This window comes from Nothoprocta perdicaria, unplaced genomic scaffold (assembly GCF_003342845.1).
Source record: "Nothoprocta perdicaria isolate Ctin4 unplaced genomic scaffold, notPer1 scaffold_73, whole genome shotgun sequence".
Classification (NCBI taxonomy): Eukaryota; Metazoa; Chordata; class Aves; order Tinamiformes; family Tinamidae; genus Nothoprocta; species Nothoprocta perdicaria.
The window spans coordinates 2,016,655-2,042,371 of record NW_020456010.1 but is presented as its reverse complement, the minus strand read 5'-3'; the positions used below and the strand labels follow the sequence as shown (position 1 = coordinate 2,042,371).

General features: G+C 40.4%; 1 protein-coding gene across 2 annotated transcripts in view; it reads right to left on the bottom strand.

Moving 5' to 3' along the window:
* LTBP1 (latent transforming growth factor beta binding protein 1) overlaps window positions 1-22,270 on the bottom strand; it is a 167,210-nt gene extending 144,940 nt beyond the window's left edge. For both annotated transcript variants that reach the window (XM_026051165.1, XM_026051166.1), the window contains exon 1: window positions 22,223-22,270. In XM_026051165.1, coding sequence (XP_025906950.1) covers window positions 22,223-22,233 — 11 coding nt within the window. In that variant the 5' untranslated portion in view covers window positions 22,234-22,270. The remainder of the gene's footprint in view (window positions 1-22,222) is intronic.
* Between the last annotated feature and the right edge of the window lie 3,447 nt (window positions 22,271-25,717).

The following is a 25,717-nucleotide window of genomic DNA, read 5'->3' as shown; positions in this document are numbered from 1 at the left end:
TTCCAAAGCCGTGCGATGTGTATCTACAAATATTTCGAGCATAAAATCACACAACTGCATTTCCTAAGCAATGGAGCTAGTACACTTGTAAAGAATCAAAGGATGTAAATCTGCAGAAGTCATTAGTGAACTTCAGTTACGTCTTGCAATTCAGTCATTTAACTTCTTGCTCAGTAAAAGCACACATACAGTGTGATAAAACTATGCTCCCATTATCAGGAGTTTCCAATGAGTACCATTTGGCAAAACTGTGCCTATCGGCACGAAAAAGATAAATGAGAGGTACCTCTAATCCTGTTTTTGCTGGTACAAGACCCCGACATAAAAAGGTCCCCTTAACAGAGTTAAACAGCTAAGAGAACTAATAAAGCATTTATTCAGGGCCACGACCTGGGAAATTCCTCTGCAGGAAAAGCCTTGACGCAGAACTTTGACAACAGATTAACAAAAATGACCGCACTCCATTTATACTTCCATAAAAGATACTGCTACAAATAAATAAAACCCACCAAAACATTATTATCAGCTTGCTTAATGGAGAACAGATATCGCTCCTTTTACCTACAGACTAATCCTTTTAAGGCTTAACAGGAGCAGCACTTTTTGARTAATTTCTTTGGTTTAGAATCCCACAATTGGAGAGGCTCAATAAACACACCTTGTAACTTCAGACATTCTAAAGAAAGAAAAAAGTTCTGTACCTTCTGGAAAAAGCCTACATTAACTCTCAATACATATGAATGACTACAATAGTTCACTCAACAAATAAACTTAAAAACAAAGTCTGTCATTTCTCAGCTACCAGCTTACCTTAATACAACAAAATACATCTGCTTAAAAACTGATAGTTAAAAAAAAAMCCTTTCAGAAATCAAACCCCTTTGTATAAATATTCTGAGAGTTTTCAAGATTTTCAGCAAAATTACAGGACTGAAGAGGACTGCAGATTTCAACTGATTAGTGACTCAAGGATCCACTGCTAATGAGTTCAACAAATGCTATCATTGTAATATGCGATCAATGTCAAATGCTGACATTGTAAGAGCCACTGTTTCTAAAATAGGAAGAAGGTAAACTTCTCTAGTGCATTTAAGTCCCTAATGGCAACTAAACTGTTTCACATCTCCATTTTACTATTAATCTTACAGTAAGACATTCAGTTATTCTAGAGATACAGCAGTTCACATGAACAGGTTAGAAGAGGTTTGCATTTTTTGCTCATCTCTTTCTGTATCTGCAAAACATCACAATTCATCAGGATACTGCTACATATTTAACAGGGAAAGATTATTCAGAATAACGCAGTGCTCTATATAAATACCAAAGAATCTYGAAAAGCTTAAGCTGGTTTTAGTATTATCTGTCGCCTTCATACTCACTAGCATGAAATTCTGACACTGCTAAAATCAACAGCAGAGCTCTCATTTATTTCACTGCTGGCCACGATTTCATCTCAGGACTTCTGCTGCTTGTCATGGTATTAAAATTTGCAGATACCACGTTTAGCTCCTTTTACCCTGCCTTGGAATGCCAGAGGAGAGATTCCACGTGATTCCGAATTCTAGCTCCCAAAACCCACATTCGTCACCCTGGAACACAAAGAAATGCAAACAAACTTAAAAGAACACTGTATCCCTGACTTCAGCCCATGATCAACATGGGGATAAAGTCCGTTAAGGGGATCTCATTCCWTGTTACAAAAATAGGTCCAACTGCAGTTCTGTTCAGCTTGCAAGAGAGCAACTATGAAGAATTTCTGACATACGCCTGAACCAACAGTGTCTGGGAGAACTTGGATCCGCTACTCCAAACCACTTGGCCTACTAAAAAAAAAAAAAAAAAAAAGGAAAAAGGAAAAAAAAAAACTGTGACCAAAAGCCCAGACTGCATTCCAGAGGTCTAGGAATAGCTTGTTTTCCTATTTGCAGTAGGTAAATTTAAAGTGTATGAGGCATTCCTCTGGTTTTTAAGGATGTCTCCGATTTCTCCTCAAAAATTCACTTTGCTTTGCTTTTTCTCTGTTTTAAAAAAATTTGCTTTCCCTAGGACTACAAACTTCGTATAGCGAATATTTTGAGTGAATTTGGGGAAAAAAAAAAGCATGCAGTCATCTTTCTGATCCCACCCTGACCCTTTTACAGAAAATTTGTAGAAATGAGTCCTAAGAAGCTGAAATCGTCATCTACAGATTTGCATAATACAAAGGCACAACCGTAAACCACATCTCACAGTATATGTCTTTTTGCTCTGTTGCATAAGCGATTTCTTCTAAGTGTAAGCTGAATACCACCATTTCAACAAGTCTAAACTATAAAAGCAGAAGTTATAGGTGTTTGAAATTACATCCTTAGGGCTCAATTTTGAAACTTCTCATTCTTTTGATTTACGTGTTTCATTATTGAAATGTCTGCTAGAGCCCTCTTTCTCTTCCTTGCTAATGACTTCAAAGAAATATATGCTTGAAATATTCAATTAGTTTAAACGATCTTAAAACACCCAGTGACTGCTCAGCAAACCAGAAAAAGGAGACTGTGCTTGAGGAAATAACCTGCTAGCTAGTGAAATATACACAATCAATTTAAAAATAAACACATCTAGTGACAGGAGTATCATCAGAACCTCTAATTTAAGCTTGCTAGAGATCATTAAAGCACTACACTTATCTAGGAACATGAAACTAAAATAAATAAAAAAATCCAATACCTCTTTATGTTAAGAAAATGTTATTGTCACACCAGGTAAATTATTTATGCTGTTATACTTGTGGGGAGTGGAGGATGCAAATACTTATGCACTTTTGCACCTTCCATAATGAGATAACTCATATGTGCAGTCCAAATCTGTAACTTGAATAGCTTATGGTGTTGCTGACTGATCTGGCTTTGTTTTTGCTTCCTGAGAAGTAAAATGTACGATTCCCTTACAGCATTTGCCTTTACATTTTCTGAGAGAATCACTGAAAATTAAAAACAGATTTCAAATTGCTGTTGCTTCAGATTCAAAGCAAAAGAAAAGTTACATTTAACTGAAAACTCACCCTTAATATAGCCATCTTTTCAAATGCAAATGAAGAAAGACATTTTTCTTAGAGTACTATCTTAATTATAGTCAAATCAAAGTCATTATTGGCARATCAAATGATAACTTACAGTCAATGACATCAATCTTCTGGACAATCCCTTTTGTACTGGTTAATATAGCACAAACCACAAAACAGATCAGGCACCCTTATGCACAGGCTACAACATCTACATCTTCCAAACACAAGATCTATTCTGGAAATGTCATCTTTGAAATAACTGATATGGCAGGATTATACACAAGCTAATTCAGTAGAGAATTTGAATCACTGACAGAAGCCTGATACTCAGAGAATTTTTATTCTTCAGAGGCCACTTATCAAGCAATCACACTCCCAAGAAGTTTAAGGATGATCAACAATAATTAAGAGCCTTAACTCCTCATCATCAGGGGAAACAAAAACATATCATCCCAGCAGCTGCGTGTCTACAGTCATCTCCTGCGTGCATCCCTCTTTTTTGACAACTTATCACTTATCCTGCGGTCCCAGCTGGTCCGTGCATTACCCACCTTCAGCAGCAATGCAGAACTTGTCCCACTRGGCCTTGAGAAACTGCCATTCCTGCCAAATAGACCTTTCTGCAACTTGTGCTTAGCCCCATCCGAGCAACCTGTGGCAAATCAATCCTTGCCTTAGGAAAGSAAGAACGGTTTCAAGATGTTGAGGACACAAGGACACAGCTGTGAAACAGCAACCTGAGAGGTTTTCAAACGACTCTGCTATCTTGAACCATGATTGTGTTGGCSACATTCTTCCCATTTCAAGCCCTGCAGTACTCCCACAGTTACCTACTATTTCTTGACACGTGGAGTCCCTTGGCAGGGCTCATTGCTCTCTATCTATCATCTAAACAAACCAAAGAGCCATCTGTGTTTAGGAACCATCCATAAATACTGTGTGTACCTACCCTTACGTACAGAACAATGATGAGCAGATGTAGTTGAGATTCTGAGATCACTTAACATATTTCTTTTGAATAAAAGATAAGAAAACACTGCAGCACTGCTCTTCTTTACCTGCTACTTTGGACTCAGCCTGTTCATATTCCTCGGTTTTCTTGCTAGATCCACATTCAMATGATCAACATAAGCAGTGATGAGTAAACAGGGTAAGCTCCCTCATGCTCACTCATAGCCAGACAGTTTGAGTAATGAAGGCCTTTTTGGCCCTCTTTTGGGTAACAAGAAATCCCCCAGTCTCTCCCTGACACTTGCTGGTAAAAGACCCTAAAAGAGGGTTGAATTGCACACAGGTACTTTCTTCATATGCCACCTGGTTTCCAAGGGAAGGACGTAAAGGTTGGATTGCTGTAACAACCAGCTTCTCTTATTTTAGCCAGCAATACTCAAATAGAACAGGGCTACCTTTGCTCACATCATGTGCATGTGTGCACAGATACATATATGCATATACATACACACACACACACACATATATATATATGCATATACATACACACACACACATATATATATATATATGAGCAAATGGACAGAAGGTTGAAAAATAAAACAAAAGCCAAACACATGGAAAGAAGCCACAGGATTCCTACACTGCAGCCCCAGGATGGTCCTGGGCCGTCCTCACTGGCAGGTCTCTTCCAGCCTGCTGCTTCTTGGCTTATAAAGCACTTTCTCATTAACAGATTTCTGCAGCCTGCTAAGAGGCTGGTTTTCAGAGTTAAAACAATCCAATTAACCAAAATGCCACTTCCTGCACATACTTGCTCTAAAAGAGCAGGTTTGTTTCCTAATTCAGCCTCAATGAAACCAACACGCAGTTAAGTATTACTGCACTCAACTGTATTAGTTGAGAACAAATACCCAGGTGTCTTCACTGATAAAGCTAAAGACAAAAATCCTCAACTCTGAATAAAAATATACCCAACCAGAAGCACTGGGCACCCAGCAATTTACTACTARCATTAAAACGAATCCACTGTATGTTGAACACATTTGGACTTCTAAAAAGTCTAAATATCTTTAAAGACATTTCTGCTCTTTTTTTTTTGTTGTTGTTCTTCAGATTACTGTGCATAAAGCTCTGCAGAATAATTTAAGTGYTTAGTATGAACATATTATTTAAATAATGCATAATGAGGAAACAGAAAAATATTTTAAAGCAACATAGAAAAGGTTAAAGAATATGCCAATAAATGCAACAATTACAGCAGATTTCAACTTTACAGAGGACTGCTTTTTTGGTAACGTAGGAGGGATGGAGGGAAGAGAAGCAGAAAGGAGCAGAAAAGCCAAGAGCTGCTTGGCTGCAGCTTTATAACGCAGGCACACTTTATTTCTTCATTTATTTATTTCTTCAGTCCTATGTAAGAAATTCTCGCAGAATTAAAATATTTTGGAGAGAACACCACTGAAATATGTAACTTCATCTGAAACTAATCACTTGCCCAAGTTCCCTAATCATTGTCAAAACCACCTACGACTTTCCTAACCTACTGCATCCATTTATAAGAACAGCTGCCAAAAAACAAAAAAAAAAAAAAAAAAGAGCAAAAAAAAGCTATCAAGGCTTGTAGCTTGTGCTAAACATTCAAAAAGCTTTTAAAGTAAATATTTTGTAACAAGCACAGTCACACTAAGAAAAAAAGGCTTTAACAGCTTTTATATTGTGTGCTCAATAAGACAGCAAAGTTTGCAAATATTTTCAATTACTATGGCTGCATTGTACTTTTTGTGTACTAACGGGATGTTTAATCAGCATATAAATTACTACTGATACGACTCACTGGTATTTTAGAGCTTAATGAATATTATCAAGAGAAGCAAGTTTAGCAATGTCATACTAAGTTGCAATTTGTCAAGCACCTTGACATCTAGTAGGTACAGAGCCTTATCATCTAGCCCTCTCAGCTTCAAAAAGGAACTGCAACTTGGAGCTGTACGTGTGGMAAGGGAGACATTTAACAGGCATTCCCAAAGAATTTTGCATTTACAACACGGCAGCCACCAAAAATTGAATAGAAATAAATTTGTGGCAACCATTAGCTTTTATTGTCTCTTTTGTTTCATTCTTTTAGACTGGAGGAATCCACTCCCCCCCTTTTTTTTCTTTCCTCTTTATTAAGAGAAAGCAACAGAGCATTCAAGTTGTGTTTTTTTTTTTTTTTAATGCCACAATCTAAATAAAATCACAATCTGTAATTTTCTGTCTTCTAAATGCACTTTCTACAGTAAGCCTAACAAACTGCAACCTAACAAACTGAAAACAAGGCCCACTAAATTGTGTATCTCTAAGCCCAGGTACACAAATCTTGTAGTGTTCCTAATATGTTTTATAACATACGTGGAGAAGAAGCTTTCAGCTTGAAAGAGCTGAGCCGAAACTTGGCACACTTGGTCTCGTTTCAAGAAGGAAACTTTCTTTAGCCAAACTCAAAAAGGAGTGGGTTTTAACATTTCCAGTTTGGAAGTAAAGAGAGAGATTCTTTTTATGACCAAATAACTTCACAAAAGAACCCAAACAAACAAAAACTCAACCTTGATCTTTTAAGACTCTGGCACAATTTAATGAGAATAAATCTTTTTGCTTAAAAACAATTAATTTAATTGAAAATGCTGTAGAGTGCACATGAAGCATGACATTCTAAAGAAGGGAGCACAGCCAATGAAAGCAAAGAGGGCTCATTTTAAATTGAGAATCATCAGCTCGTTTCTATGGCTACTTTTTAAACAATCGTGGGCGCTATACTTTCTTGGAACAATCTTGTTTACCATGAACATCATTAAAATGGCTGCTCTYAGGAAAGCTGCTTGGAAGCATTTACAGACAACAGTTAGCAACGGCCCCAGTTTTAAATGTTTTAAAACGACAAAAATGTGCTGTGTTACCTGCTCTCTGTTTGCTTTTTAATACTGAACTTTTTCAGAATATTCTTATTACTAGAGTGCACCCTTCAAATACGCCATCAGGATTCCAACCTTACCCTGTGAAACAGTTCAAAAACACATAGCCAGACAAAATCTATACTGCAAAGCTCATACAGGTCAAATGCATAGAGCAAGAAGCAGAAATGAAAAAATCAGAGCTTCACGAGAAAAGCTTCTCAAAGCCAAACAGTAGATGAACAAAAATCCTGCTACAAGACCTCTCCCCAGGTCATTTTTATAAGGATTTCATTTCATTGTCAGCTATAACAAAGCAATGCAAGCAAACAGCAGTTAAGCACATAATAGTTATAGCATGTCATCCTGGTATGAACAAAGTGTGTTGCACTCAGAAAAGGCAGCTGCAGTCCACGTTAACACATCAACATCCTGCTGGTGCTGTCGTGTGCAGAGTAGCGTTAGGTGTTGGGAACCTCGAGGTCTCAGCTTGTACCTACCTGACAATTCTTGGTCTTACCCCAGGACAGAGCTACCCCTCTCAGTACAGAAGCTATATGGTACTTACAGTCACCTGGTTTTCCTTCATATTCTGCAAGAGAATGCAGTAGACAGAAAACTAATTCCTAGGACAGCTGCAAGAGAAGCTCTGCCCTAAAACCTGCAGGCTTTGGAGGAAAAATAGAATTTGTAAGAACAGACCCAGTTCTTTTGTAATAAAGACTTCACATGTAGCCACAGGTAAGAATTGTTTGAAGTGCTTTAGTTGCACAGCATTTGGGATGGCAAATGTCAACGCCCACCTCAAACAGTTCTCCAAGTGCAACTGCCTCATGGTAAAATGAGTTTTACCTATCAAAGTAGGTAAAATACATACATATATACACCAAAAAGCATGCATGGCCACTTTCTCCATTATGCTGACAAACTTAAAAAGCATGAAGGAAAACTTGTTCCCCAGCCAAACAACAACCCAACTACAGAAAGCTAGAAAAAACACTTGTGTCTCCCTTCTCCAATGGGAAGGGGGGGTCAAAAACACTGAAAAAGATCTACCCACCCTGAAAAAAAGGGGTGAAACACCATCTTCCAAAGCAGACTATCTATTACAGGAACTGCTGACAGACAGACAACTCTGGGCTCAGCCCCAAATGTTGTTCTTATGGCAACACTGCACACAATTAGTATTTCCCTTCTTTGCTCTTTTTATAATAGCAGAATTTGCCAAAGAATGAGAATAAAGGGATAAATCACTGAATTTATACACCCTTTTTTCCTTCTGGAACTCATTCTCTTCAGTCTTCATCATCTGAATTCCCATTAGAAGTGTGTTGAGCATGCAGCTGGGGGTTCCACGTTTCTCTAATCTCGCTTGTAGAGGCAGATCCAAAGACAACCCCATTCTGGAACTCACAGTTTTCCTAAATAGTGTGTACACACACACACACACAGAAGATAATATTCCTCTAGGGTGCACAGAAGGGAAATACTTCAGGGTGCAAAACATACTCTGCAGTTAAAGGCATTTGCAATAGTTAAAAATGGAGCTGAATGGCTTCTTGGTAAGAATCTGCATATGTGCAACAGCTGCAATTCCCAAACAGACATTAGATAACAACGACAAAAAACATTAAAACCAGTAAGAAAGCAGAGCTGGGATTGTGGTGATGACCAGCAGTTTCCTTCACTAAAAACCTGAATCTCTAAAGTGGGGGACAACAAGAGAGACATGAGAGCTATTGCAGGGATAAAGGACCATCCAGAAGATCATTAAAAAAAAAAAAAAAGGAAAAGAAAAACACACACACATACACAGAAGTTATTAATCAATTTGATAGTGGCATCAATTGTACAATCATCCACTCCCACCATACAGAATCCAGAACAGAATCCACATCAGAACTCATTAAAATCAGAGCATTCATAAAACCATAGAATGCTTAAGGTTGGAAGGGACCTCAGAGGCCATCTAGTCTGGCTGGATGGCAGAGCTCAGAGGGTGGTCATAAATGGGGCCGAGTCCAGCTGGAGGCCTGTGGCCAGTGGTGTCCCCCAGGGGTCAGTGCTGGGCCCAGTGCTGTTCAACTTGTTTATCAATGACCTGGACAAGGGCACGGAATGCACCCTGAGCAAGTTTGCGGATGACACCAAGCTGGGTGGAGTGGTCGACACTCCGGAGGGCTGTGCTGCCATCCAGAGGGACCTGGACAGGCTGGAGAGTTGGGCAGAGAGGAACCTCATGAGGTTCAATAAGGACAAGTGCAGGGTCCTGCACCTGGGGAGGAATAACCCCAGGCATCAGTACAGATTAGGGGTGGACCTGCTGGAAAGCACCTCCACGGAGAGGGACCTGGGAGTCCTGGTTGACACTAAGTTAACCATGAGTGAGCAGTGTGCCCTCGTGGCCAAGAAGGCCAATGGCATCCTGGCCTGCATCAGGAGGAGTGTTGCCAGCAGGTCAAGGGAGGTGATTCTGCCCCTCTACTCAGCTCTGGTGAGGCCGCACCTGGAGTACTGTGTTCAGTTCTGGGCACCCCAGTATAGGAGGGACGTGGAGCTTCTCGAGAGGGTCCAGAGAAGGGCAACCAGGATGATTAAGGGAATGGAACATCTCTCGTATGAAGAGAGGCTGAGTGAGCTGGGCCTTTTTTCTCTGGAGAAGAGACGGCTCAGAGGGGATATGATTCATATGTATAAGTTCAGGAAGGGAGAATGCAGGGAGGAAGGGGACAGGCTGTTCTCACTGGTGGCCAGCGATAGGACGAGGGGTAATGGCCACAAGCTGAAGCACAGGAAGTTCCGTCTGCAGGTGAGGAGCAACTTCTTTACTGTKAGGGTGACAGAGCAGTGGAACAGGCTGCCCAGGGAGGTTGTGGAGTCTCCTACTCTGGAGGTCTTCAAAACCCGCCTGGATGCCACCCTGTGCCACATGCTCTAGGTGTGCCTGCTTGAGCAGGAAGGTTGGACTAGATGACCTGTAGAGGTCCCTTCCAACCTTAAATATTCTGAAATATTCTGAAATAGTCCAACCCCACTGCACACGCAGGGTCAACTAGAGCACGTGGCGCAGGGCTGCGTCCAAGCCGGTTTTGAAGATCTCCAAGGATGTAGACCCCACAACCTCTCTGGGCAGCCTGTGCCAGGGCTCTGTCACCCTCACTGTCAAGAAAATTTTCCTTAAGTGCCTGTGGAACTTCTGGTGCCTCAGCTTGTGGCCGGTTCCTCTATCACTGTCCACCACTGAAAAGAAGCCGGCTCCCTCCTCCTCACTCCCTCCCTTGAGGTATTTATAGACACTAATCGGGTCCCCGCCTCAGCCTTCTCCAGGCTGAACAGGCCCAGCTCAACCTTGTACAATTTATCAATTGTACATGGTTTACATCTGATTGTTACGTCTAAGGCTTTAAAAACACCGAAACAGTCTAGGGAAGAGTTGTCTCAGTGCAAAACCCATACAGAGAAAGGCAGGTAATCCTACCTTGGTTCTTCCACAAGCAGCGACACTCGAAAAGTACTTGAAGATAAAAAGGATTCTAGACTTAGATACCGCGTGCAGCAGAAATGAGAACACATTTGTCTCACGTCAAGAAGAACTTCTTTGTCAGAAGACTGAGAGGGAATCTTATCACTGAACAAGTATCTTTAGGGAAAGACATTTGATGGATCTTTCTACCATACTACAGGTAAGTGCTGCAAAGTGTGCAACAGTAGTCAGAAAGCAATTTCCACTCTATTCCTCTAACATTGATCACTTTTTTCTTTCATCAAAGTTTTACTCTACTACAAAGTTTTGCCAGGACAAGTGGTATTATGCAGTAACACAAAGCCAACCAACAGGTCATCACCATCACCCACAGAGTAGCTTCCTGTTCTGCTGGAATAAGCTCTTGTTGACTCAACATTACAGTCAGCTCCCTAAAATTTAACTCTGTATCAAAATGAGATTCTATTTCTGAGAATTCTTTACCTGTTAAAGATATTAATGACCATCCTCTAACACCTATTTGTAAGACCTTCACTTCACTGGATGACAGCTCAGTTGTGGATAAACTGAGATGTTGCTCCTGCACAGGTTGGCTGCAACCTCTCAAGAGCATTGATAAACAAAGAGCAAGACTATGCAGTTGAACTTCATGAGTCTTTTGTGGTGGCATGGTGGTGATAATCTGTATTTTCAAAATTTCTTCCAAAATTCCTTTCTTCTGCTTCACCTAGCTAGATGCTTTCTAGCACCACTCCATCATATATGACTCTCTTTGTACCCTCCACACATGGAGGCTTGCAAGCCAGATACATGCTTGCATATCCAAACTTGCAGCTTGATATACAAGCTTGATATTCGGCTTGCAGGTGGACACTTGCAGCCAGAAAGATTTCAGCCTTCAACCATCATCACAGCTGGTGTGGCAGATCAGGAATATTCATATTTAAAAGGACTTACTGCCTCACATCTTTTTCATAACAAATTCTCATCTGCTTATCTTCAAGCCATGTTTAATTAAATATCACAGTCTGGTAGTCTGTTTTAGACCATGGCCTGTTACAAACTCATTAATGAGAATATTTTGTGTAATATGGGTTATTACAAATTATCTATTAGCTTATGGACCATTACTCCATGCATAAAACCATCAAAATGAAGCAGGGTTGACAATTCTCACGTGCATCCTGAATTCAACGAGCTGAACAACTGTCTCTATCTTCTTGCTTCAGCAGTAGGAGAACCAAGGAGAAAGAATCAAACGTGGAGGCTGAAGGCAACAGTGTGGACTTGCCGAGCTGCCTCTATAGGCATTCCCACTCTGCAGAGCCGCAAGTGTTGCGACCATGCTGAGGCATGGATAAAGAAAAGGACACCAGGACTAAGGAGGCAATACCATTGTCATCAAGAACAAACACCCTGCCTCCCACCCGCTCCACACAGTCTTCATGTTCACCAGCGCAAATGATCCCAATGCTGATGGGCACGAGCTATTTCAAATACCAGGGACTTCAGCTCCTGCAGCCTGATGACCACATTCCCCTAGAATGATGAATGGAGATGTTCTGGAGGGCTGACTCAGTGCCTGGCAGACCAGAAAGATATGAGTAACTACCTTTGAACCAGTTTTTGCTCTAGCACACATATATCAACAGCACTGCCAAAGCCTGCACATGTGAGACTAGCTCTTGTATCAGAATGGTCTCAGAGCACTTAGGGGTCAGCTCACTACTAAGCCAGTGCCAAAGATCCTTCATGTACTGCCCAGGGCTCCTGCAGCAATTAAGGAGCCCAGGCCTTCAACTGAGTGCTCTGCACTGCTATTCTAGTACCAGAACATGTCTGACCTTCATCAGGAACACTGCAAGGACACAAAGCTTCAACAGGGAAATGCAAATTCAGATGTAGTCCATGTATCTAAGCAGACAAATCAGAACATGGTAAGAACAATTCAGTTCTTCCCCGGACCCTTATGCAGGATACTGTGCCACAGTAAGAAAATGATATTTTAATTATTGTTCATAATTTCTAGAATGACATGACTAAATAACAATCCATGTTAATATGCTTAACTATTAAAGTTAGGGGAGGGTTAAGAAGATGCGAGACAGCTGACCTTTATTATAAAGCACGGAAGAGGGGGTGAGAGAAAGAGATGGATGTTAAGCGTTTTAATCTAAAACATTTTTAAAAACCTTAAGCAGCAAAACAAGAATTCTTCTAAATCACTATGGGGGTATTCAGCAAAGAAATAACTTGTCTAACAGGTAAAGAGAGATATATCCTGGAGGACAGCATAGAATCTGACTTGCCAGGTAATAGGAGAGAGAATTGCCCTCTTTGCCTCAAACATTCATTGGGCTGCTATTCATTAGATGTCAGGTAATTTCTGTTTTCTAGGCAAGAAGTCTGAGTAGAGGGCAGAATAAATACCTACGCACAACAAAGTGCCACCAGGCAACCCTCAAGCACCTCTCTCCCTCTGCACTCTCAGTTTCAGCTCAGCACTTTTCTGTTGTTTTACTGCCCCCAAGCCTGACCTCACATGTTAGCAGAGCCGGCTGCGTTTGAGAGAAGAATTGTACCAGACAAGCAGTTTATGCTCACACTGAGAAGCCACCACCAACACACACAGACACTCACACTCGGTTATTTTTCCTTCTCAGATATTAGTTACAGACACATAAGTCATGTTGCAGAAAAACATTACGTTAAAGAAGAGCATTCCTCCCCCACCCCCAGCTTGAGACTTTCTGCTCTGCAACAAAATCTGAATAGGAAGATCCTGAAAAGAAAATTATTTGGAGCTGCCTATGAGTGCAACTAATTTGTAATTTATTTTGCATATTAGTGTATTATTAATCTTTAGGATGAAGTCATAGCTCACAAACTGACTCGTGTCTGCCATTTGAGGAAGAGAAGATTCACTCCTACTTTCAGTACAAAGACAATTATACACCATGAAGCAAATAAAGGGTTCCAAAAAGATGCTGCCAATAAGTGACATATTCCAGCAAATTCAAATGACTCTTTCCAAAATTYTGGCATCCTACAGCATGAAAATAAACTCCAAGTACAAGAAAAAGCAAAGCTTGCCACCTACTGCTCAATGGAATAATAGTAAGTACTAGTATTGTCTTTCTTCTTGGTAGATTTTTTTGCTTTTGAAACTCATTCCCCCAAAACAGCATATACACAATTGTATCTTTGTCCAAAAAAGTCACTGCATAGAATATCCAAAACCCACTATTTTTTCTTTAAACTGGTTTTAATCCTCTAATAAAAATCCTGACAAGACTGAAACATTATTTACAAGAGCATCCAAACAGACAACAAATTCCTTATTCCTTTYCATATGATCCAGTGGTTTTATGGACTCTGTAATAGAGTCTCTCCTCAGCTGGATAACATTGAATAGTAAATTTAGTGAATAAAGAGCACTTTAAAAATAATAAATAAGAAACGATATTAAGCCTATCAGAGCAACTTCTATTTTCGTGAACATACCTCCAAAGCAGGTATTTTCAAAACCATAGAGTACACTAGTAAAAGAAACAGAGTAATAATGAAGGCAGATTTATTGCTGGTATTTCTTTTGAAGTGACAGTTCCACAGCTGAACAGAAGAAACAATGATTTTTGTATTCATGCATGGAGAAAATCACTTCAATAACTACTCTGATTTGGTGAGCTATTCTCTTAAAGTGCAACATGTGGGCATCTCTGAGTAACAGTAGATYCTTGGCTTTATGCAAGTCACTGAGCTCCTTTGTGTGCTTCTGAGCACCCTACAAGGCAACCATTCCCACACAATCCTGTGGACCCCAGAGGCAGCAAAGCAGCSAAAAGTTTGCTTTCTGGTCCTCCATCTCCTCTCTGCCTCTCCTTTAAGACCCTATGATCTAAGGGAAACATTGTGAGGGAGGCTGACAAGGATTTGCTGCAGTCTCCCAACACGACACTGGCTGGTGATAAAGCCTCCGTCACCCTCTAAACGGTACCAGCAGGAAGAGTCCGTGCTCTCCAGACTGGCATTCTTCACCATCTACACTCATTTCTTAAATACCATCATACAGAGAACTGTCTCTGATCACACACCGATAGGCAGTGACAACCAAACTCCAAAATAAGCCAACAGGAGAAAAAGGTCATTGTCAGCATAGCCACTGCCAAGAGGGTTTAAGTGAGTAAAACTACATTGTGGAGTTCCRTGAGGAATTTCTCAACATACAAAGACGCGTGACAAATTATGTCTGCTTTAGGGAACTTAGGTCAAGTAGAAATTGCTTGTCAGGAAGTCTGCTTCTTGGTGAAAGAAAGTATTCAGGCTGTAGCACTGAAGAAGAAAATAAGTTTTTTACATTACTRCTGGCCAACATAATTCACAAGTAGAATAGGCTATTCATATGTAAGAAGTCAATGAGGTTACATGCAATTAATCAGACATGCCCAGTACTGAAAAATATACCTGCCTTTGCCCAAAGACTCCTCATATCTTTCTGAGAGTGAAGATTCTTGAACCATCTAGTTATCTACCGTACTAGCAAAACAATAAAATCAACCACAGAAAGAAATGTTCCTTGTGTATTATTCATTGTTTATTTAATAAGGCTATAAAAAACTTATTTTTGAGAAGGGTTGACAGTGCAAGGCATCTCCTAAATCTATGCTCATGTCYAAGACAGACAAATCAGCTCTCTCTTGTAGCTAATTTTAATTTAAGGAGYTAAAGATCACATATTAAGCAAGATACAAAGACCAAGGCTGGATATACCTGCAAGTGTACTAAAACATTTCTCCAGTTCAACATCAGAGGATGTAAGTCCTCAGTTCACTGATCATTATAACACAAAAGCTATTTTCTTCTAAGGATAGAATATTTAAAAAATACATTTCCATAACAGAAACCATCAAGAAAACCTGTTYCCACACTGTAATTCTTCCTTCAGAAGTTAAAGGTACATATTTATATATGTTAGACACTAGATATTTGTTCCTTATCTAACTCCTGAAATCTATTCCTACAGCTCTGCAGACGGGGGAACCTATGAAAATGATTCCCACCAGTTCTGAGAGAAAACTGAGAAGAGAAGCCCTCAATTTCTTCTTTGCTGTGGTCTTTACCGTTAAGACCAGCTTTTGGGAACGCCAAGCTCTTGTGAAAGGAAGTCTGGAGCAATGAAGATTCACCCGCAGTGGAGAAGGATCAGATTTGGGAACACGAACTGGACACCCACAGACCCTGACAGTATGCACTGAGGAATGCAGAGGGAGCTGGTCCATCTGTTTGCATGGCCACTCTCAATCACTCTAAGTCATAGTGCCTGGAGGAGGCACCTCAGAACGGCACCAGGAGGGTCCAGGGAACTACAGGCTGATCACAGTCACCTTGATCCCCAGAAATGGGCTCAAGCAACTAGTCCTGGATACTATTTGCAGACATGCAAAGAAGAGAAAGGTGACTGGGAGCAGCCAATATGGATGTACCAAGAGGAAAATTGTGCCTGGTGAATCTGAAACCTTCTGTGATGAGATGACTAGCTTGGTGGGTAAGGGGAGATGCCATTTGCCTTGACTTTAATAAGGCTTTTAACAGTGGCTCCTGTCCTCATCAACAAGCTGAAGAAGCACGGGCAAGGTAAAGTGACAGCGAGGAGAACTGAACAYTGGCCTGACCTTCTGGGCTCAGTGGGCTGCAATCAGTGGCACTAGTTACTTCCCCAAGGGCTGATACTGAGGCCAGCACTGCTTAGCCGCTTCAATGATGACCTGGATGATGGGACAAAATCCACGCTCAACAAGCTCACAGACAACACAAAGCATGGAGCAGTGGCCAATATACCACAGGGATRCGATACCATTCAGAGGGACCTCAAGAGACTGGAGAAATGGGCAGAGAGGAACACTTCTGCTGTTAGAGTACATGTATGTGCAGTTTTGTTACTGACAAAGAATTTCTTCACTATTAACAGACATTCTCAATCATTCTGTAAATCATTTTAACTCCTTCTTTACCTGACACATGGAGAAGCTGTCCTTCCTTCCCCAATATGTACTTACTCAGCTAGTAGCTGAGATGGAGCCTTTTTCCTCACACACACTATGGTGAGCAGCTACTTTCAATTTTGCCTTCATCACCAGGAATGGTCTGTCCCTTTGTTGCTTCAGATGTAATTTTGCTTTCTACTCACTAACATGGAGAAGTGTTCTTCTTCTGTATTACTAGAATGTCTCTGCTGATATATAGGCTAGACAGAATAAAAATCCCTTATTTTCACATATTTTACATCATGCAGCTCCACACCTTTCTTGATTTTGGGACTGCAAAACAGATAGCACTTCTGTGATCAAGCTAGGCATAAAACCCACTACAAACCAGCATGAGATATTACAATATAAACTTAGAGACTTACCCAGTCTTAGCTGCCTACCAGTATTGACTTGATCACCACGCAGCTTTTGACTTTTCACCCTCTGGGGACGCAACTCTCATAACCAGGCAAAGCTTTCAGGGAAAAGGTGGCACTCAAGTTCTTTCATACCCCTCAGCTTTCTGCATAAGTCTGAGAGGTACAAATAAATCTAGGACCTTGAACACCACCTAATTTGCTCCCCTTCCTATCCACATCTGATGGATTTATCTCCCATTAAACTTTGTTCCTTTACCAACTTTTTAGTTACTGATCTTTACAGGGCAGAGCCCAGACTTTCTTATAGAACTGCTGGCTTACTTTCTTATCACATATTCTGTTTTTGAGGGATCTCTGTCATGGTACACTTCATTCTTATCTTTTGCATTCCCTATTCACACTTTCTTTGTGCTTTCATCTGACTTTAGAAACCAGGATGATTAGACCAAACAAACAAGAAAATCAGGCTATGGAAAAGTATAACTAGCTGTAATCTCCAAAGAAGCAGCCGCCATTTGGATTGTTTTCCACATCATTAATCACCAGGCTAACAAAGAAATAGGTTTTTGTTGACTCTACTGCCATGAATACGAGAAAAGAAACAGCAGATAAGATCTTTTTTTTGCATTCCAAACACAGAGATACCGTGATACACGGTAATAGACAAGTTAACTTCTTCTAGTACTATAAATATGCATTAATAAAAGTTTATAAGTTGAGTTCTATGCTGCATTTTTACAAGTTTGCTCTTTAGATTTCCCAGAAATCTCATGTTTCTCTTCCATTGTGTCCTTTATTGTCTTGGATTTTCTGTTTTCCAAGATACTTGGACAGATGCATTGGCTTCCTCTGTCATGAGGCATTGTACTTGTGATAGAGATGGGATCTCAAGCATTTTAATTAAGCCAGTTACCTAATCTATGGAGCTTCTGACATCAGCCTTCACCTCAGGCTTCTCAGGAATACCATAGCACCTGAATATCAGCAGGCAGCTGTTTCCCTCCCCCATCACATATTTGTACATATACACACACAGTTCGTGATCTGGAGTCCTAAAATAGAGATTTTAAAACTTTCTATAACCTTGCAGGCTTACATCAAGTATTGGTTTAAGACATTATCCATCTGCGGTCTTAGTATGAATAAAAAAAAATCTTTATTTTGTTCCTCTGTCCAGAAATAAGTTGTTAAGCTTTCAAATAAAATCAACCAGAAAAGTGGTTTCTCTGTACCTCCAAGTTGCAAATTAATCAGCTGTCCTTTGATGCTCTTTTGAAACAGTTCCCCACTGCTGTTAAATATTTGATTAGATCATATTTTCTTGGCTTGACTAGTTTTCTTAATATTTTTCAAATTTTTACTATCCATAAAGTTCTTCCAATAAAAGCAACATTAGAGCTCCAACATCTTGTAGATCTTTATTGCTTTGCCTTCTAGCAGCAAGCAATAAGAAATCAGTCAACAATTAAATACTTGCATCTTCTGCGGCTCCTGTCTTTGATACCAAACCAGATAGGCTTAGGAAGAGAATCTGAGGCTCAAGGGCAAAGATAGATGTCAACAAAGATGGTCTTAAATGTATTGTTATTTGTCCCTATTCTCAAACTACCCCAAAAAGGCAGCACCAGCAGATCACACACCAGTAAACAAAACAGTGATGAGTAACACTGAAAAATAATCACAAAAATTGGACATAATCGCCACACTTCATCATGCAAGCCAGTACATGGCCAGTTCATCTGAGCTATAAATTCATCTGAGCTATAAATAGAAAAAATAAGAAAAAAGACAGTTTGGAAAATACTATGGTTTGAATTATGTTTACAGTCCTGTTTTCAACTAAAGCATTAGTACCAATTTAGAAGCAATTTACTTTCCTGAAAAGCAGAGGCAATGATTTCTACACACACGGAGTAAGTCTACATTGTTATGTCTATATGGTGCTGTTACTAACAGATGTTAGCGTGAACATATTCCAGTACCACTCAAAGAAAATAACTTGATGACAAGTTAGTTAAGAAGTTGGGTCTACCTTGCGGAGCATGTTCAATTTGCTGCTATTAACAGGAGGGCCTGGGAGGAAAGGCTACAATAACATTTTCAAAAGAAATTTGTCCTTACACAGCAGTATAGATAATCAGCCATATATACTGAGTTGTACTGGAAAGAGACAAAAAATAAATCTGATTTAAGAATATTAATATGGAATATTTTGCTAAACCTGTTTTTTTTTCCCCCCAATTTGCAAGACAGTGCAGGGTGTAATCACTGCAGTTACAGCTCAGTTGCTTCCAGCTCCAGCTCTGGTATGTATCCCAAGAGACAAGACAGTCTTTTTTCCTGAGGAAGGGAGGCATTTTATTATATGAGTTCCTGGCTTTGAGTAGAAATATAATCTCACCAACAGAGAATGAAAGCAACTGAACTACAACTTTAAGTCATCAAAGACATTCTAGTTTTAATTTGGATTAGAGTTGAGGGAGGCTAGGGGTTTTTTGTTGTTTTTAAATTTTGCATTCTATGATGAGAAGACTGGCTCAAGAGGATGAGAAAAGGGTGATGAGCGTTTTTAACTGGACTTCAGCAAGCCTTTCACACAGTCTCCCTGCAATCTCCTTACAAGAGGGGAGAGAGGGGAAAAAAAGGAAGAAAAAAGAGAATTTCAAAATTACAAGAAGGCAGGGGGAAACCGACTGGACTGCCAGGCTTAAAAGGTGGTGATCAGTGATATGAAATCCATTCCTCAGGAGGTTAAGTGGGTTCCTAACTCGTTTCCTTAGAGGCAGACACTGAAGCTCATACTGCTCCTTCTCTTTATTCATAAGCTGGACAATAGGATAAATGCAATCTCAGCACGAAGGCCGACACCACCAGTTTTGGGGAGCAGCTGTTACACTGGAGGACAGAGGGACTGTGGCAGCCTGCAGAACAGAGCTCATGAAGTTGGAAAGCCGGTGTAGAGCCCTGTATCCGAGACGAAACAACCTCGTGCAACAGGACCAGTTTGGTGCTCATGTAGCCGGAAAGCAGCTCTGCAAAAGAAGATCCTCCCGGAGTAGCTGAAAGTGAACCAGCAGCATGTCCCTTTGCTGCTGGGGCAGGTCAGAGGACTGATTCCCTTCTATGGGATGCTTGTGAGATTGCATCTCAAGCGCTGCATCCAGTTACGGGCTCCCCAAATGAGAAAAGGCCCTAATGTAGTGGCCTGAGCCCAGCAGAGGGCCACCAAGACCAGTGGCTGTGTGAGGAGAGATGGAAGGAGACGGGATTTTGAGCTCCAAGAAAAAGCAGCTCAAAAGGATCTTCTTGCCATCTACAACTACCTCATAAGAACATACAGGGAATACGGAGGCAGACTTTCTAGGGGCATACAACAACAGGTCAATAATCCAAAGGTAGATTCCAACTGGAGAGGAAAATTTCTTTTTTTACTCTAAGAACAGGAGGACTAAAGAGTTGTGGGATTGCCACTCTTTCAACAGCAGAAATACTCAGAGTTGCTCTGCATAAGGCACTGAGCAAGCTGTTCTAGATGATCATGCTTTAAGTTTGGGCTTAGAGGCAAAATCACCTTCAGAGGTCACTACTAGCCTAAATCTTTCTCAGATTCTACAACACATGCACTCCGACCAAAGTCACTGCACTCTAAAATACACTTTCCATTTTCATGAGTGTGTAGAGGCAGAGCATGGTGAAGAGCTGAGGCCAGAAATCCAACCTTCTGTCAAAAAAAGCTTCAGTAAAATATATTTTAACAGACCTCTAGACTAATTTTAAATTCAAGGCCCTTCTAGGTAGGGTTTTTTTTTTTCTGTAAACCTTTAGTAGAAGGAACTGCCACAATAGCGATGAAAATGGATATCCTCCAGAGATACCTATTTCTATACCAGGCATTAACCTTCAGAAAACAAAAACAGCATTCCTCTAATCTTTTTTTGGACCATCACCTGGGCAACAGTCATGTAAACCCATCTTAGAACCACCTGTTCTAAAAAATAAACTGCATACAGCCAAAGATATAAAAACACACTAGTACACAGGGCAGGAAATGAAATAACTGAAACAGCAGTAGTAGAACTCAGCCAAGAGGTTTGTACAACACAAAGTCAATATCTTTTGACTAACCAAAGCAAGAAAGAATGAATTTAATTTTCAGTTACAACTGTTCCACATTGCTGATTCCGACTGAGTTAAATGGTGCCTGCGCCCAGTTCTTCTCTAAGTCAGTTTATTACTCAGGTTCATACTTACCTCATTTATGACTTTATTAGGAATAATTGGGGAGTTAATAGGAGAAATATTTCACCCTTCCAGAGGGGGGAAAAAAGAACACACAGGATACAAGTTGATCAGCTGCATGAAAATTATCAGATTGTGCGCTTGCAAGTAACAGCACTAGGCTAGGTGGCATGATCCAAGAATACAGGTTTGGAAGGACTTGGAAATATTTCCTTAATGCATGAAACATTTTGATACACTCAGTTCTGTCACAAAGTCTTTAACCTCTCCTTTGATGAGCAGTAAAACTCTGGCCTGCCCAATACAAGAGGAAACTTTCAAGTTATGTCAGTAATTGTCTCCTAGAAGAGGCTGCTACTCACTGAAGGGGCAGTGCTGCGAGGCTTCAGTGTATTACCAAGTTCCAGCTGATGAAGGCGGTACTCCTATACCCATTTCTAAAGCTATATGGGAAATTTTCCAAAAATTAAAAATAAAAACCTGCTCTCACAGCTGGCAAAGCAGAAAAATCAAGCTGTTGTGGCTATACAGTTGCCAAAAAGCAAGGAGAGAGATCTGGAGACACTCGGAGTTACTGGAGAGCTATCATAGAAAGCCAGGACCACAAGCATGTCTGTTATTGAGATCAGAATTCCCAAGAGCTCCCAATAAGAAGCGGATCTTTGTTTCTGAAATGCACACCACTTGTTTTCAATTACAGCCACCTTCATCTTTTGCAAACATTCTTCCATGATGAGACCTTCTACCTGATAGCATCCATCCTCAGCCCAGGGCTATGACAAACTTTGCTGGCACTATGTGCCTGTGTGTGTTCTAAGCTAAAGCTATTTCAGGAAATTCATCTCTCTCCCCAGCACTCTGTTTCCCCCAAGGAAAAAGGAAAAAAAAATCTATGAGAAAAAATAAGTGAATTTCTTACTTCACTGCTGTATCATAGTAGCATCATGGTAAAACAGGACATTTTCCCAACCTGAGGGGATGCGTTTTATAAGTAACGATCAAGAAAGCCACTTAAATCCGAGAGTTAAAACAAAACGCTCTTTAAAAAAAAAAGTGTAAATTATCTGTGTAAATTTCCCATTTCAGTTGGTGTTTGAGGACACTCCCAAGGAACAGTATTTTACAGACCCAGCATTTGGGGCTTCTTCGAAAGCCAAGCAAATACTTACGGCGGCTGCATTTGCTGAGGAACCCCAAGGGGAGGCTTCTGCTTGATGGTGAACGCCATCTGTGCCACGGGGCCGGCCTTGGGGGGCACCTGCACCTTGCGGGAGAAGCTCTGCTGGGCAGCCTGCTGCGGGATGGGCCACGGCGGAAGGCCGGGGCTCCGGCCGCCGCCGGCGGACGTGTCCGGCGCGACCGTGTCCTCGCAGGAATTGCCTTGCGTTCCCGGCTTGCACACGCAGAGCTGAGGGCGCAGGCACATGCCTCCGTTCTGGCACGGCGGCGCGCAGTTAGCTACGGAAAGACAGGGAACAGAAGGCACTGGTGAAAAGGCAGCTTGGAAACTACAAGCCCTCCCCACAGCACAACAGAGGTGAACGGCTACTGAACAGCGGGAGCAGGTAACATGGCTAGGCTGCACAGAAGGTGGTATGTAAGTTGGTATAGCTTTTATTGCTCTCCTATATAAGGCAGGCACAACATTCCTATACCTTAGAAAAGTGAAATGCTGGTGAGCTTAAAAAAAAAAAAAAAAAGCAGGAAATGAGTAAGAAAGGCAAGTATTATTTTATATCTTCCGGTAACTGGCCTTTTCCACTGCCCTTCCCTGCTTCTTCCTTCCCCACATTTAACACCCAAGTTGCACACTGATGAAGTGAGATCATGCAGAATGTATAACTTTATCGGCAGTCCAAGGTTTGGATAATTTTATGACTATTTAAAAATCACAAATCCCCTGTAGGTAGCTTGAGACACCCATTAGAGTATGGATGACCAAAATGATGCCGAGGCATGAAGCAATGCAACCTTTCCCTCTCTAAAGCAGAGACAAAATTCCCTCCAGCATCACCACTGTAATTACATAAAAAGGCCAAGCACAAACCATGCCTATCAAGAAATAACTACGCCTAGAAGAAGCATTCTTCAAAGAGACAAAATAGATGTCTGATTAGCCTGAACTAGTAGCTATATATTCCCTGCATCATCAGTAAGGAGGGATAAGTTTCTCCAAAACACAACTCTTCCCACCCCTGTCCAGCATCTGACTTCAGATAGGATTAATTACACTCTGCTTGTGTTGCTCCTTCCTCTGACTTCAGGGGAATTTAGGGCAATTAGTGTAGACTCAACACCCTGGCTGTAGGGCTAGTTAAACAGGGAGCAATTCCATTTTGAATGAGCTCTAAAAGAGAGATAAGTCCCATTAAAAAGAGATTCTGATCATGTGAAATTGTTATCGGAATGTATACACAGCACTGAAAAGCTATGCTTTATTTGAGAGTTTACTTTGGGTGCTTAACATTACAGTGCTAATGTAACGAATGTTAAGCTAACACAAAAATGGTAAAACAAATAACTTTCCTTATTCGGAAGATATAATTCAACAGTAAAACGCATCTTGAATTAAAACAACTATCAAAAAAAACTTCTTTGCATCTGTTCCAAATAAAGTGAAGCAAGTTGAACACTTGTCACCTCAGCCAAGGTGCTATACCTACGCATGCACATATACATGAGAAACTGTGTAGTACGGACTGCATTAGCTCGAGTGGTGAGCTGGTAACACCCAATCGATGCAGATGCACGACACTGACTGCCATGAACTTGCACTTCATAGCGGGTTCTTCTCAAACACAGCTCTCCATGTGCGGTTCAGCAATACATCTGCTCTTGAAAGCTACTTAACTGACTGGCTTCATTGTATAGTGTACATAGTGTATTCCGTATTTTCCTGAAATCAAAGAACAATCATTTGCTTATTTATATTCCTGCTTCTTTCAGAGAAGATGTTTTGTCTTTGACTGTCAGAAGGCTGGAGGGGATTTTCGCAGCAACCTTGTGTAGGGATTTAAAAGCATGTTACATAGGGTGACGCTCTCATATTTTGCCTTTAAGAACTAGATTTTTGCTAGGAACAATAACTCCCATGTACACAACCAACAGAAAAGAACCATATGTTTGAAAAATGTATTCTCAATTTCAAGCAGCTTTCAATGACTGAAAATGTAGTAAAGTCTATTGTGAGCTACAAGTTTATATCAATTGCTGAAGAAGTCCTCAAGACCAGAGACGCCCGGCTGTCCCCCCAGCTTTACAATGCCTCAGAATCCTGATGAAATTACGACAAATAGGGCTGAGGACACTTCTGAATTTGGAACTGAGTGATTGTTGAACAAGACAACTGGGATCCTCGTGTAATTTTCCTTATTCTAACCTATCATTATTTACTAAATGATTTTCAGAACACCCAAGAAACTAAGAGTACAGGTCCCTTTGAAAGATTTTCTTTTAAAAGACAGAAGAAAGCACACATTTAAACCTGTCTTTTCAAAATCCTTTTAAATACACTTCTTTATAAAGGGATCGCTTATATTTCAAGTTATATGAACTAAAGACCAACCAGGCTTTCCCACCTCCCCACAAGAGTTCTCATTTCAGCACTACTCTCAAATGAAATAAAAATCTGGCCATCACTGAAGCCACACACACTTCACAAGGTTTCATTACTGCTGGCTAAGTGGACCCTGTCCTACTCATAGGCTCTAGCATGTATGTGTGTGTATATATATGTGTATGTATTATATATATAAAATTTGCAGTGATTAGAGTGAAACAGTTTGGGGATAGGCACTTTAGAAAAAACATAAAAACTCCTTAAAATGTTAAGTACCATTTTTTGTAACTAAATGAAACATCCACGTTCAAAAGAGTTCTTTAAATTTATGGGCATGCATCTATAACTTTCACACTAAGAGGTTAATGTGTGTGTGGGGGGGTGTATATACACTTGTATATACACACACATATATTTATATACACACACACATCCACCCAAAAAAAGGTAAGTCAACATAACAAAGCATCCAGCCCGTTCAGACATCAAAGCCTTAACTCTCAGAAGTGAACTAATAATTCACACATGCACAAAAAATACTGGAAAAAAAAACCCTGCAAGTCTGTCTGTGTGGTTAGGAAATAAAGCTGTGCTTAGGAAAACTTAAGCTTTCACTAAAACAAAGCTAATAAGGTTGCAATTATTTTAAAACTAGGAGCTGAAATATAATCTGTTTTTAAATGTAGTTATCTTTTTCACCCAAACAAGATTCTGGCTTCACTGACAGCAATGTAAACCCAAAGAGTTTCTCTAATTTATATATAAAACATATGAAGCTTTGTAGGACAAACCACATTACTCTAACATCTGGCCATATAACAAAACAAGCGTTATTATGTCCAACAAATGTGTTAGGGAAGAGATTTGAGACAAACTGCGTCTTCTCCGCGATTAGTGACAGCAGTGAAAAGCAGATTTATTAGATCTTCACAACAATCCACCCTTTAATCAAAGTTCTTCATTAACACTGCATAATAAAAGAACACAAAATAAGATACAAGGTCACATTTTGAGGGAAGAATCGAAATGAACTCTTCCTAATTCACATAAGGCAGCAGTTTATTTTTGAAAACATTTAAGACAACTGCAACATGCCAAGTGTATG